Source organism: Momordica charantia (genome assembly GCF_013281855.1).
Source record: "Momordica charantia cultivar OHB3-1 chromosome 7 unlocalized genomic scaffold, Mcharantia_2.0 BLBB01000007.1, whole genome shotgun sequence".
NCBI classification, from domain to species: Eukaryota; Viridiplantae; Streptophyta; class Magnoliopsida; order Cucurbitales; family Cucurbitaceae; genus Momordica; species Momordica charantia.
The window spans coordinates 18,385,595-18,399,791 of NW_028275165.1; the positions used below are offsets into that span (position 1 = coordinate 18,385,595).

Consider the following 14,197-nt stretch of genomic DNA (forward strand, 5'->3'; position numbering starts at 1 on the left):
CCGAGATCGGGATTCAAATCTGTGTATCCACCAACAAGTTTTGGAATCAATATCCAGAATTGACTCCCAACCAAGGCCACAAAAAAGGAAAAAGAAAACAGAAAGGTCCACAGGAAAATGATACCATAATGTGCAAACGCGTTTTGGGCAGATGTGACAGCCTCACAAATCGTCAAACTTCTAATAAAGGCACGTCGGTCACCTTTTACAACTCACTTCATTCATTCTTCCACATATTTTCTTCTTCTTCTACATCACCTTTCCCAAAACAGGCAAATTATTCATTAATAACACAGAATTGAGAGCCCATTTGGCTCTGTTTTCAACATTTTGTAAATGTATAACAGCTATGGCATTGCAAGAACATTAAAGGAGAGAAAATAAGCTTATATATCACTGAAGAAAGAGTTATATATTCCTATGACCTTCAGGCCAAATCTTCCATTCTTCAATTAATAATCAAATAACTTAGGCAGACTAGAGACAATGGCCCAAAACAGACAGCAAAAGGGGGAAAAAATATGAAGAATATCCATCCTCTATGGATTATCAATTAAAGCATTACACGAGTAAATAAATAGAAATGTGAAATATCTCGTTAATGAACAGAAGGAACCATTTTTACTGGCATCTCTGCTCTTGACTTGCTTGCTGGTCATCTGATCCCTCTGGGCGGCGATGGGCGCCGGAAAATTTAACAGCAACAGGGAATTGTAAAGAAGACGGTTCTTTTGGTCTTATTCTGAATCCCTGACACTCTCGCTTGTCAGCCACAGTTTCTTCTGGATGATAAACACGACTTCGTCACTCTCCAAATCAGAATCCGAGTTGGCGTCGGCGTGAGCCACTGTTTCCCAGTGCAATGCAGGTAGGTACTTCTTTATCAAATCTACAACAGATTGCTTGTCCTTGATAATGATAAAACCTGTGGGTCTGAGTATGCGGTCCACCTCGAGCAACAGGTCCTCTACGCTACATTCTTTCTTCTCGATGTCGGAGAAGACGGTCCATGCATGGAGCAGATCGTATGTACGAGGATATGTTGAGAAGGCTTCGCACCTGGTAAAAGCATATCAAGAGAAACTTTGAACATACTAATTTGATGGAAACTAAAATTACATTCCGCAATTCCTTGAAACCTTGAGGATAAGAATGTGCATTTTTCAGTTGCATTACCAGTTATGAGTAGTGCCTATGAGGCCTCGGTCATATATCAACTTCAGAGTATTCGGTCCATCTTCTGGAACAACATTCATCACCCAAACCTTCTTGTCCTTCAGAGCAGCTCCAAATGATCCCATATATGCCTTCATGTCCATCACGTTCCTAACAGTATCCGCTTCGATCTTTGGACTCATTAGATTCCAGTAACTCTCGACTCTACGCCGCCAACTTTCCTGCAACAAGACGATAAAGTTTAGTTATTCGTTCATCCAGATTTCAATTAGCCAAATTTACCCAGGTCATAAATTACCATGTCTTTTTCAAACATTTCAGTTGAATAGCCAAAATCCTGAAGTCGTGGAGGAGGTGAAGTTAATCGAGCTGGCCAAGGAGCCAATCCACTGCCCTTGGCTTTATGATCATCTGCATCGACAAATCCAATGTGATCACTGAGCAAGCATATGGATTGAACCCAAAATGAACGTTAAAATTTAGCATGCCAATATAGTTAACTGGCAATAGGGTGTGATACATGTCAGCATATGCGAGTAGCACAATGGAAATCTCACTACATACTTTGTAACAAAGAAAGCAGGAGAAACCAGTTCCACTTCGTTCAAAGCAAGTAGCAGGCTGCTAATATATGCTAAAAATCATTAACCGAAGAATGTCATATGCTCTATGCCACATAGCTTTAAACCCAACAAATTAAATAATTTCCATTGGCGAAGCAGCGGCACATGGTTAGTACTCCAAGTTAGCAAGTTCAATAGAGGTACTTATAATAATAAAAATAAAGTATTCACATAAATAGCATAAAATAAATATTAATTTTTAAAAAATAGCACAATCAAACTCAAATGTAATTATAAAACACAAAAAGAAAAGTCACACTTATGCTATATTTGAAAGAAAAAGAAAAGTTGCATATTATTTTATGCTATGCGGTAAAATTTCTCTAAGAAAAATGATGCATTTAGTGGTAGGAAAACAAAAATCTAAATCAAGCCAGTTTATCAATAAGGGACTTACGGTCAGAGTAAGGAGTGATACAAGCTTCCATCTGCACACCCCAAACAGCATCAGGATCATCATCAGATCGGCAGAGAGGGGGACGAGTCCCAGGTTCTCTTTGTAGATAACACTCATTTGTTAGAGGTTTTTGCCAAATCACAGTCTGATTCCTCTTTGCAGCAATTCTCCAACACATACGACTCACAAGGTTACTCATTTCTCTCCATATTCTGAGATCCTCTTCATCCTGTGCATATGCTTCTGGTGATGAATAAGCAAAATAACCTCCAGGTCTAAGTAATCTATCTAGCTCAAGAAGAAGAATCCCGTCTCTCTGAAGCCAATCTATACGACAACGAGAACAGTGTGCAAGTTCAAAAGATCTGCTTGGGTAAGGGAGCCTCTTGGTTCCTAAAACACCAAGGTATGCAGGAATTCCTCTTTCCAAGGCAAACTGAATTTGATTTTGGTGAACATCATTTGGTGCTAAGGACATTGCTATAATATCAGAAGCGAGAAGATATCCTCCAAAACTTGCGACACCACAACCGACATCAAGAACGGTACGCAATCTTCCTCGATTATTTAGATTATCATTTGAAAAGTTGAGCATCTGAAAGATGAAGGCCAACATTTTCATTTAATCAATTGCTCGTTAAGCATTTTGCACATAAACTCATAAACTTGAGTCAAAACCATGAATGTTATAGATAAAACATGATATTCCCTAATAACATGCAAATTTGAGTCATTTAATAAACTTCTCATTTGAAACAAAGTCCAAAAGGCAAACTTTGTAGTCAAGATAGTTTCTAGACAATAAATAAGGGTTCAGAAATCTCACATTTGCAATTGAAGCAATGTACTTATCAGCTCCATAGTGAAAATGAGTACCTCCTCCAGGGAACACAATCTTTTCACCTTTGACAACCATCCAGTTTTGATCAGATTTCTCATGTGCGAGATGAGTATGAGGTATATTTGCTTTCCACACTTCATCTCTGCTCTTTGGCCACTTAATTGGGACCTGCAGCAATACATTGTTAACAAGTAAAAGTTAGAAACCAACCATAGATTGAGATAATGCAGTTGGTATTACGCAAAACCTTCAGGTGATGCTAACTGTTATCAAATTGCCAAATTGCTACCTTATATCCTGCTGGAGGAGGAATCAGGCAATTGAACCGCCTCTCTGGTGGTGGGCAGTGTCTTTCATAGTGTTCCATTAAAGTAAGGTCCAGTTTCAATCTCATTTGATATATGAGATGTCTGTCTAAGCAGGGAATTAATTCCGAATGCCGGTCATCACAGACCTTTGAGATAAGGAGAGAAACTACATGAGGGCTATTCAAATCACATCAAGACTCAAAATATTGGAAGTTGAACAAAAATTAAAAACAAAAATGGAAATGAACTCTAATGAATATTTTATTCGCATTTATTGAGAAAAGAGAGTTGTTTGTTATTAGCACCTACGAGTCAAGACAGTTACTTACAGGATAACTTTTTGGTACGACATCATCTTCCACATCTTCCTGCTCAGCTGCAGTTGAAGATTCTTCAGAGTCTTCATTCCCCATCAAAAAATGGCTCAAGGATTTGCTGCCACGCTGCAGAGCTAATGCACCACGGTCTTGATTGCCAAAAATGGATCCATAATATGCATATAGAAACCCAAGAAATATTGCCACAACACAAATGGTAGCGATTAAACGCTTCTTCTGTGTTCCATCGGATCTTCCCCTCGTCATTTATCAAGCTTTAAAGTTTTTCAATTATATACTTTGACCCAAGTATGAAAACAATGTTGCATGTATCACTTCAAGGGAAACTGGATAACCTCCCCTCCTGAAGCTACAGTAGAAAATGACAATAAGTTTATAGCAAACCACGAAACAAGCAAGAATCGGGTAGATTGGAGAATAAGAGGTCCGGCCTCCAAAATGTCATGAAAGCATGAGGTTCCTCTACAGAAGAAAAGGCAAAAAGTACAAATATGTAACCCTGTTTTACTTGAAATTATTGAAATTGACTTAAAGTTCAATTTATTTATCGCCTCAGAAAAGCCGAAATGCCAGGTCAAAATGCACTCAAATGCAGAATTTAATTACTTGACTTGCAATCCGTTATCTACCAGCAGAGAATTGAACTTTTTTATCTTAGAGAAGCTTCTAGCCCAAAATGTCGGTATAGATTAATTACTCTAACTTGTGATAAGTGTCATTAGCCGTTCCCGGAAAATAAAGGGTTAACAAATCTGATATTCTCAAACACCATGACGTAAGTTTGAGCAATAAATCTTCTTTCAAGTCTAAAAAAAATGGAGGGAATAAAACACATAACATTCTTATATGCATTCAAGGATTTTGCAGCTGAAGTTCGCATGAAGAAGAGAGAGAGAGAGAGACTCTATCCAGTACATTCACGCAACTGAAGACACGATAAATTGAACCGACACTTGCGTAAGAAGAACAGAAGAAACAAACGCAAGATTCGACCTAATTGAACATCGGATACGCTCAAACGATCATCTCATCACCAAACCGACATCAAAATACTAAAACAGTGAAGGAGACGAAAGCAATGTGTGTCGGTGCACTCAACCAAATCCATCCCCAGATCTAAAAAATCGCGAGAGTAAAATCCCACCCACAGCCCATAAATGCATCAAGAATAGCCAATCAATAACTCATCCAATCCAACCAATCACCAAATCCAAATCAAACGAGATCCATAAACCTAAACCAATTGAGATCCAAAAAACCAACAAAAACACACCGCAAACACAAACCCAAATCACCGAAAGTCGGAAAAACAAAGAAAAACAAGTATACAGCCGCGGAATCTTACTGGCACCGGATCGGAAAGCGAATGCGGGAAACGGCGAGAGCTTGGTCCAGTGACTGATTGAAGCAGAAATGAAGGAGAAGGAGAGAGAGAAGAGGAAGAAGAAGAAGAATGTGAAGGACGGAGAGACAGAAAGAGAAATCAGATCTAGGAGTTTCGGTATGATGCAGAGATTATACTAATTTGGGGAAGGACCTGGTCTTAAGTACTCAGTGCTCTGCCTCTGCCACAGAGAGATGAGAGAGAGAGAGAGAGAGAGAGTGATGTTTTTACAGAGTGATTGCGTCGCCATGGACGAGGGTTTAAGTTTAATTTACCTTATAGTTATCGTGTGTAAATATAAATAAATATATATATATTCAGATTTAATTTTAATTAAACTCCCACCCACGGCTTTGCCTTTGGCTCCTAAATTCAAGCGCAATCCTACTGCTAGATTAAATCATTGATTATCTCCACTAATTAGTAATTATGATGCTAAATAATTATATCACTTGGGTTAATTGTGATTAACCCTTTTGTTTTTTTGGCTCAAATCACCACCCTTCATTTGTGATGTGGTAACGTGGAAAAAAGAAAATAATAAAATAATAGATGTTTTAGTCGAGTTTGTTTGATAAGGTTTTTATTTTTTTTATTTTGGTACAGTAATTATTTATTGTTTATTGTTTTTTATTTTTATTTGGAAAACAGAAATAATCGATTATGGTTTATTGGGCTCTCCATTCTGAACTTTAAAAATAAAAAGTTTATGTGAAGATTAATTTCTTAAATTAAATATTGAAAGTTTTTACCTTTCATTTATTTCAAACATTTATTATGCATAAGTATTATAAAATGATGGTTTTATTTATGTTTTGAAGAAATAGGAAATGAGAATCATAAACTATAATCCAAAATTTGTGTACAGTTTTGAAAACGTGATTTAAAAACCGAGAAAGAAATTTCTACACATTTTTTAAAATGTGATTTAAAAAATAAGAAACGAAAAATATGAACAGCTACAGAATATTTACGTTTCTTACAAAATTGTAAACGAAAAATACGGATGTTACCCTATATTGTTTTTTTCTTTGGGTTTAGCCTTCATTGTCTAAAAAATTTTAATTTGATGTCTTGTGTTTTTAATATTTTTATATGTTGAACGTTGCCGATAGTGAAGTTATTTGGTTTGATGTTTACTGAGATAGCATCATTTTAGACTAAGAATAGAGTGTTTGGTGACATAAAACATAAATATGAAAACAAATGATTTAATGGAAATTAGAATTTGTTTTAATATACGTGTTTGGTGACAGATTTGTAAATTGAATCTCAATTTAAAAGAATTGTCTATCGATTTAGGATATATTTGCAAACTATTAATAATTACCAACTAAATATTTAGTTTAATTTAAAATATAATTAATTTATTAATATTTTTGTTATAAATTTGGTATAATTATTATTTTACAATGTTATATAATTTATTACAATATATTATATTTTACCTGTTTTAATTTTAAAAAAAAATAAAATGAGTTTATAATTACATGTATAATGTAATTCTACATTTTAAAATTTTATTAATATTGTTTTTAGAATTTCGACTACTAGGATAACAGTTTTCATAAACAAAACTGCAAAATGCTTCACCTTAGCCGAAGAAAATTCATAATTCCTTCCCAAAATGTTTGAAAAATTGATTGAAGTTTTTTTTTTTTCTCTTTTGTGGTTTTTGTTTTATCCCATAAATGGATTAATTCTTTCTCCAAGTTGACAACCATGTTTTAACACCCACTAATAGAAATGATAGATATTTACCTAAAAGAATGTTGTTGGACAATCATTTAAATTTTTGCTCATGATTTTTTAATACAACGGTTGCTTGATATCATAATCAGTTTTTTTAATTTTAAAAAACATCTCTCTCTATATATTATTTTTTAAAAAGAAGAAAAAGAAAAAGACAAAAGTTTCACATTCCCATACAAATATTGACATTAAATATACAATTTTTTTAAGTCTTAAAAGTTTATAACTTATAAAAAAATTTAAAAAAAAATTAAAAACAGCATCACGTAAATAAAGTACGAGGATATTCCTTTGATTAAAAAAAATAGTACGAGGATATTATTTATAATGTTTTTCTTTTTAAATTTTTAACAGCACGGTTAAATTTGTTTTTCTCTTTTCAAAAAGAGAATTAATTAATTAATTGTGCTGTCAAATTTCGGCAGATTGTGTCTAATGAGTCGCTTTCCTTTATTTCTCCTTTATCGTTGCTTTACAGTTGGATTTTGTAGTATTCCATTCTCTAATCTCTATTCTGTATTTGATAAATTTAAATGTCGCAAAATATATTTATTTAATTTATTATTATTATTTTTATTCTATGAGATTTGTACTTAGTTTCTATTTCGTGATTGAGTTTAAAAATCTATCATTTTTTGTTGATAAGATTTAATTTTAGTTTCAATTTGGTCATTGAAATTTCAAAAGTAACATGATTTGGCCATACCACTAGTTAATCTAACTACATTCTTCGTTCTCTTTTGTCTAATAAACATACGTTAGCCGTCACATTATTATATTTTGTTAGGTCAACTAATGGTCGACTCAATTTATAGATAAATTAAAAATAAAACCCAAACTTGAGTGATTAATAAAAAACTCAAACTCAAATCTCAAGGTCCAATTTAAAAACTAAATTAAAACTTCAATGACCAAATATGTCATTTTGAACATTTATGGACCAAATATAAACTAAATTTAAATCTTAGGAACTAAAAGTGATATTTTTTAAACTTATGGACCAAATAGAAATCAAATCCAAATTTTAGAGACAAAAAATGTATTTTAATATTTAATAATAATTTTTTCATTAAACTATAAATTTGGTCATTTAGACTTTTAAAAGTTTTGTATCTAAGTCTTTTGAATGTTTAATAGGTTCTTGAAATTTTATGGTTTTTGTTTATTTGGTACATGTACTTTAAAAGGTCTTTAACAAGTCACTAAAATTTTTAGTTTTGTGTTTAATAAGTCTCTATGATTAACTACATCAATTTAGTACTTTTCTCGTCAACGTTAATTATATCACTAAAGAATTACATGGAAGGTTAGTTTCAAGTAGATTTGAAAGTTGTAGCATAATTGTTAACGCAGCAAAATTTAACATAGTGATTTAATAGTACAAAATTGAAACTACATATTAAATCCAATGACAAAAAAAAAAGATGAATAAAAAAATAGACAAACTTATGAATTCAATTACCAAATTTATAAGTTAGACATTTTTCAATAACCATTTTTATTTAAATTATAAACACTATTTAACTTGTGGTTTTTTAATCTTAGGATGCTTTCAAAATTTAAGTCTAATTGTTTAGAATACAAAAAGAATTTTAAAAAGCTTCTATTTGTTTCTTTTTTTTATTTGACTAGTTTAATTGTGTTTTAAAGAGATGAAAAAAAAGAAAAAAAAACTAAAAGAAATTATGTGTCGGGAATCATTTTTAAAAACATAAAATTAAAAATAAAATCATCATCGAGCAAGAATCAATCCAAATTTTATTTCAATTATAATTCAAAATAACTGTGAGTTCATTTGATTTTAAGAGAATATTTAAAACGATTCTTGATCCTTTATTTAGCTCATTTTCTTTTATCTCACATTTAGATTCGTAAAACAATTTTAACTTCGAATAAATAAATTCCTTCACATGATCAATCTTAAACTTATAACAAATTGTAAAATTAACACACGTTTAAACTAAATTAGAAAAATAACTACAACTAAACCAACGAATTTCTCAAAATTTGACATACTTAAATCCAGAGTATTTAAAATTCAGATCTTTTTTCATACGGAACTCATTGACGTAGGTATGAAATCGATATTTTCATTATATATTAAAAAAAAAAATTGACGAAGTATTATAAACTATCAACAAAATATCAGATATTATGAATGAAGATAAAATGCTTATTTGTCAATTTAAATAATTTTTATTTTTATAATATTTTAAAACATACTCATCGCCTCTTATTTATATTTCATGTCGATATTTTCAATGTAACATTTCAATACTATACCTCAATCCAATGTTAACAATATGTCTGCTAACATTAACATATCAATCCGCCCGTATGACTAACGATTTTTTTATTTTTTATTTTTTAATTTCACCCCCTCAATCTTATAATTTGTTGGGAGGAAAAAGAAAAAGAAAGAAAAAAAAAAAAAACTCCGTCGGCAATGACAACGAAAGTAAAATGGAGAATTAATTTGTGTCAATTAAAATTTTCTCAAAAATAAAAAAGGTCAATTAAAGTTGGTATGGATCTCAAATATGTAGAGTTCACATATGCCGACAGCTGTCTTCCCTCTACCATAAATATTCATCCGATTATTGAATTTTGACTGTATCTTATTTATTAAAACTTCCTATAGATTCCAAAACTAACTTTCTAAGGTCAAAACGTAGGGATAGTTAAACGATAATTGACATATATCATAAAAGAAATGACTTTTTTAAATGAACTTCCTCCTGATTCCGACGTAAAGTTTTTGTAAACGTTCTAAAAATTGAAGTCAAATTTTTGAAAAAAGGATGGCACCTTAATAATTAAACTTCAATTTTATGTCTAATATTATATAATGTGCTTATTACGACTTAATTAATTTAGAATATACATGTTAGACATAAAAATACAAAAATTTAAGTTACATTATTGATTATTGGACTCGATTTGGTTAATTGACAAGAGTAAAAATGAAAAACAAATGTTTGATAGGCAGATTTATTAAATTAAAATCTAGTTTTGATAACCTAAATATCCCATTAAATTCCAATTTTATCTTGATCTGGTCGAATTGAAGAAGCCAAAACACGAAGAAAAAGAAATTAAGAAAAAAATCTTTAAGTTCTGTGCTAGCAACTGGGGTGCTACAGGAAGGAAAGAGGGGCAGGACATATATATAATTATAACTTTTAAGGGTATAATTGCAAACAAAATTTAAAATTTAAAATCTAAAATCTAAGAATTAATTATGTTCCAAAACAAAATTAGAAATTCCAAATCATTTCAATCCTCATAACTTTCAAACTTATTTAAAAAATAATGTTCATATGTGATATTTTAAACAAAGACCTATATCAATATGTATGGGGCTATAGATTCAACTTTCCAATTTGAATCTAATGTTCTCAACAAATAGAATGTTATGTTGCAATTTTTCCTCTTTTAAATAAGTATAAATTGAAATAAATGGTTACTTATTAAAATCTATCTTCTCTCCAAATAAAATAATTACTATCGAAAAAGTTTCAATTTTTTATAATAAACAATAGTTACTATAAAATGTTAGTAATTACTATAAAATAATTCCTCTCCTCCCTCCTAAAATAAAATAACTACTATTAAAAAATGATATATTTTTATTTTAATAAGTAATACTTAAACGGAAAAAAAATATACAATATAGAAGAGAGAAGAGAGATTTTTAAAAAGATTTTAGGGAGCTTTTTTTAAGATGATTTTAAGGAGATTCAATAAGTACTAATTGAGAGATTTTTAAAAATATTTTAAGGAGGTTTTTTTTTTTGAAGATGATTTTAAGAAGATTTTAATAAATATTATTTATTCAAAGGAGAGGATACATTTCAATTAAGTACCATTTGTTTAAATTAAAACTTATTTAAAAGGAAAAAATAATGGTAATATAACATTCTATTTGCTAAAGAAATAAAAAAGATTAGAATATTGGGAGTTGAAACCTAGACTATAGCTTAAGCATTATTTTGCTTATTGAAAGTTATTTTTCATTTTAAAAATAAGTTTTAAAATTAATAATATTTTAAAAAATATATCCTTAATCAAAGAGAATATCGAAGAAAGCCCGCGGAGCATGGAATTTGAATTTGAAGTTAAAGCGTGAAGCAGAAGAAACAAGGCAAATATTATTATTATTTTATTATTAAAGCTCAGTTTCTCTGAGAGATTCTCCATTTTTTCCGGCCGGTTACAAGCTCTCGACGGCGGCGGCACCTGAAAGCTCGCTCTTTATTCCCTAAATTCCACTTACTACATATTTCCATTATATTGCCATTACTCCTTCTGCCAGCCTCTTCTCCTTCATTCATTCAGTCTCTTCTTCCCGGCTGCGACAACCTCCCCGGGCTCAGCACCCTCAGCTCCTGGCGCGCGTACTTCAGCTGCTGCGCCTCCTCCATCGAAATCCGGTACGAGTTCATCAGAACGCCCAACGGCAGCGACCTCATCTGCGACAACCGTCCGGCCAGCAAGTTCGTGATCGCGTTGTCGTTCGTCTTGAATGCTATCCACTCGAATCCTCGATCGCCGGCCTTTTTCAGCACCACGAAGTTCTGTGGAATCATCAGTACCTGCCCTTCCTGAAGATCGCCGTCGAACACCGAGCGCCCGAAGTTGTCGACCACTTGCACCCGGGCTCTGCCTCTGGTGGCGTAGATCACTGTGTGGCTGTTCACGGAATAGTGCGGTGCCAGCATCGCGTTCTGCGGTGGAGATTTTGAACAAATTAGCAGTGTGAGGGTTTTTCGAAATTGGAGATTTGAAGAAATTAGCATTGTCAGGGTTTCTGAAATGGGAGATTTCATGGAAATAGCGCTGTTAGGGTTTTTCGTAATTGGAGATTGGGAGAAATAAATGTTGTTAGGGTTTTTGAAATTGGAGTTTTGAAGAAATCAGGGAGAGATTTTAGAGTAAAAATTGAACTCTGCTTACGCTGTAGAGGACTCCACGTTCGGCGCTGAGGCGGACTTGGCGGAGGACGGGGAGGTTGTGGTAGTTGGCGGTGGAGATGCGGCCGCCGCGTGGGTTGAAGATGTCGGCGCGTTCAGATCGGTCGATGTCGTGCTTCAATCGGAGCGTGCATATGGTTTCTTCTATGCCATTTTCTGATTCTGATTGCATGTGTCTTTCGCGTTCTCTCTCTTGTTCATCAGACTCCGGAAGAAGCGCCTCGAAATCTTCGTTGGCTTGGACGATTCTGTCCCTCTCGTCGTTTTCTCCCTTAATCTTCCTGACCAATTCGTGGTCGATTTTGAAAGCTTGTTCCAGAAGATCGTCTGCAAATCCTCTGAACACATTTCCTCCTCGTCGGCTCTCTCCTTCCCAGGCGCCTCTTTCAATTAGTTGTGGACTTCCGGCGAGGAAGAATTTCTGAAAAAAAAATAACCACCGCACAATCATCTCAGAACTCCTCTTTCAAAACAGTAAGCAAATTCAATCATAATACTTAGTTTTTTGTTAAACTTACTCTGAGGTAAGGATCGATTTGATTGGCGACATTGCGGCTGTCGACGAACTCGATCAAAACCAGGTCGGATTGTCCGCGATTAAAGATCCAGTGAGAAACTCCGGCCGGCACGACGAGGATGAATCCCTTCCTGAACTGCCGGATCTTCTGGTGCTGGTCTCTGAACGCCGCTCCCCCATGCGATCTTCTCAAATCCGTCTGGTACGTCTCCGGACAGCCGGAGATCGCGACGCCGTGGATGCCGGAGCCTTGAACGACGTAGATGAGTTTGGGCGCGTTAGTGTATCCAGGCAGAAGCAGACCTCTCGGCCGGATTGTATGGCGGATCATGCCAACTCCGGCGCACTGGAACTGGTCGTTGGTCTGGTCCCACACCTCGGTGAAACCGGCCTCGGCCTGGACCCGGTGAACGGGCTCTTGAGGCCTCAGATTGTCGAGACGACACGGTCTCTGGGAGTGGAATCGGTGCTGATCCGCCGCTTCGCCTCCTTGGGATTCCCAAGGAATCTGCTCGATCTGGGCGAGGCAGACATTAATGAAAACGACTAGACACAAGAAGGCAAGAAAAGAAGCGCGAGCCATGGCGGAGAAAAGAAGGATGCTGGTTCTGTTGTTGGTGTGAGGAACGTAGAGGAAGGTGGGGGAGTATTTATAAGAGGGCGGCGGAGGAGCGGTGGGGCGGTGACGGATGACAAATGGATGTGGCGTCGCCGGTGGTTCAAACACATAATGAAGTGGTGGCAGAATACGTGGTGGAGAGATTCTCGAAAAGACGCACCAGTTGCCATGGCGTTTCTGACTACTGCATATTCGAGCCGCCACGGACGTTCAGCACGGACTCTCAAAGATCCACCTCAATTTTTGTCCACTTCGAAAGGTAACTCAAATTCATTTTTGTTTTTCAATTTTGTTTATATATAATATATAGGCTGTACTGGGCCTGGTTGGTCCTCTCTCTTGGACAGCCCAATAAGTGGATATATGTGATGAACCCACCTTCAAAAATGTTGGGCCTTTCGGCCCAGCAATGCTATTCGAAGACTCCTCTCTAATTTTCAAGTTTTTTTTATATAGAAAATAAATACAACTAAAATAAAACACCAGCACACTCTTTACTTAAAATAGCAGTAGTTTCCAAGGGCCACTCTTCAGTGAGCTAAGTGTAAGGTAATTTGAGTTATGCAAAGTAATTATAAAAAAAAAATCGAAATCAACGTCTAAAATGAGTTATGTAAAGTTAGAATATTATTGAATTTCTTTAATTTGATGATGGGACTATAAAATGAGTTATGTAATATAACTTATTGTATCGATCCAGTTTAATTCTCATAGAAACATGTCATCAAGAGTTGGGTATAAGGAGATGATTTCAAAGCAATCTCTCATTCCTGGGGACAAAAAATATTACCAATAACTTTTTGTATTTGTTACTAAATGTATTTATTTCAATTCAATAGACACTCTCCCTTATTTAAAATTAGATTTATTGTGTGTGACTGGTTGTTGAATTAGTTCTTATATTACATATTCATGTTTATACATTTCTTAATTCAAATATTGGCTCTTAATTTTCATTTGACTATTTTTAAATTTGTTATTATTATTTTTTGTGCGTTGACAATGGGAGGGATGAAAGTAGAATAAAATTATTATTATTTTCTCTCTTTGACAATGGGGAGGGAAGAAATGAAACAAAAAATAAAATTAATGAATTATTTATTCTTAGTAAATTATATATTATAATCACTTGTAAACAAGTAGGAAGCAGCGAGTGTAGTTTAATTGTACAAGTGAAAATGAAGATTTTTTTGATCTTAGTAAAATAAGTAAATATTTTTAACATTTGATCTGACTCATCATTTCTCTAATTTTTCGGTACAATAAATT

General features: G+C 33.9%; 2 protein-coding genes across 2 annotated transcripts; both read right to left on the reverse strand.

The window, feature by feature from the left end:
- Nucleotides 1-366: 366 nt before the first annotated feature.
- LOC111009562 (putative methyltransferase PMT3) lies at nucleotides 367-5,276 on the reverse strand. Its single transcript, XM_022282678.2, has 8 exons — nucleotides 5,029-5,276; nucleotides 3,675-4,032; nucleotides 3,327-3,491; nucleotides 3,023-3,205; nucleotides 2,197-2,791; nucleotides 1,475-1,587; nucleotides 1,177-1,397; nucleotides 367-1,059 (listed from the first exon to the last, which is right to left on the reverse strand). The coding sequence occupies exons 2-8, from the start codon at nucleotides 3,927-3,929 to the stop codon at nucleotides 738-740; spliced, it is 1,854 nt and encodes a 617-aa protein (XP_022138370.1). The 5' UTR covers nucleotides 3,930-4,032; nucleotides 5,029-5,276; the 3' UTR covers nucleotides 367-737.
- Nucleotides 5,277-10,957: 5,681 nt separating this feature from the next.
- Nucleotides 10,958-12,939, reverse strand: LOC148210487 (11S globulin subunit beta-like). The gene is made up of 3 exons (XM_088126532.1): nucleotides 12,311-12,939; nucleotides 11,776-12,213; nucleotides 10,958-11,546 (listed from the first exon to the last, which is right to left on the reverse strand). Exons 1-3 carry the CDS (start codon nucleotides 12,890-12,892, stop codon nucleotides 11,154-11,156), a joined length of 1,413 nt encoding a protein of 470 aa, XP_087982658.1. The 5' UTR covers nucleotides 12,893-12,939; the 3' UTR covers nucleotides 10,958-11,153.
- Nucleotides 12,940-14,197: the final 1,258 nt, after the last annotated feature.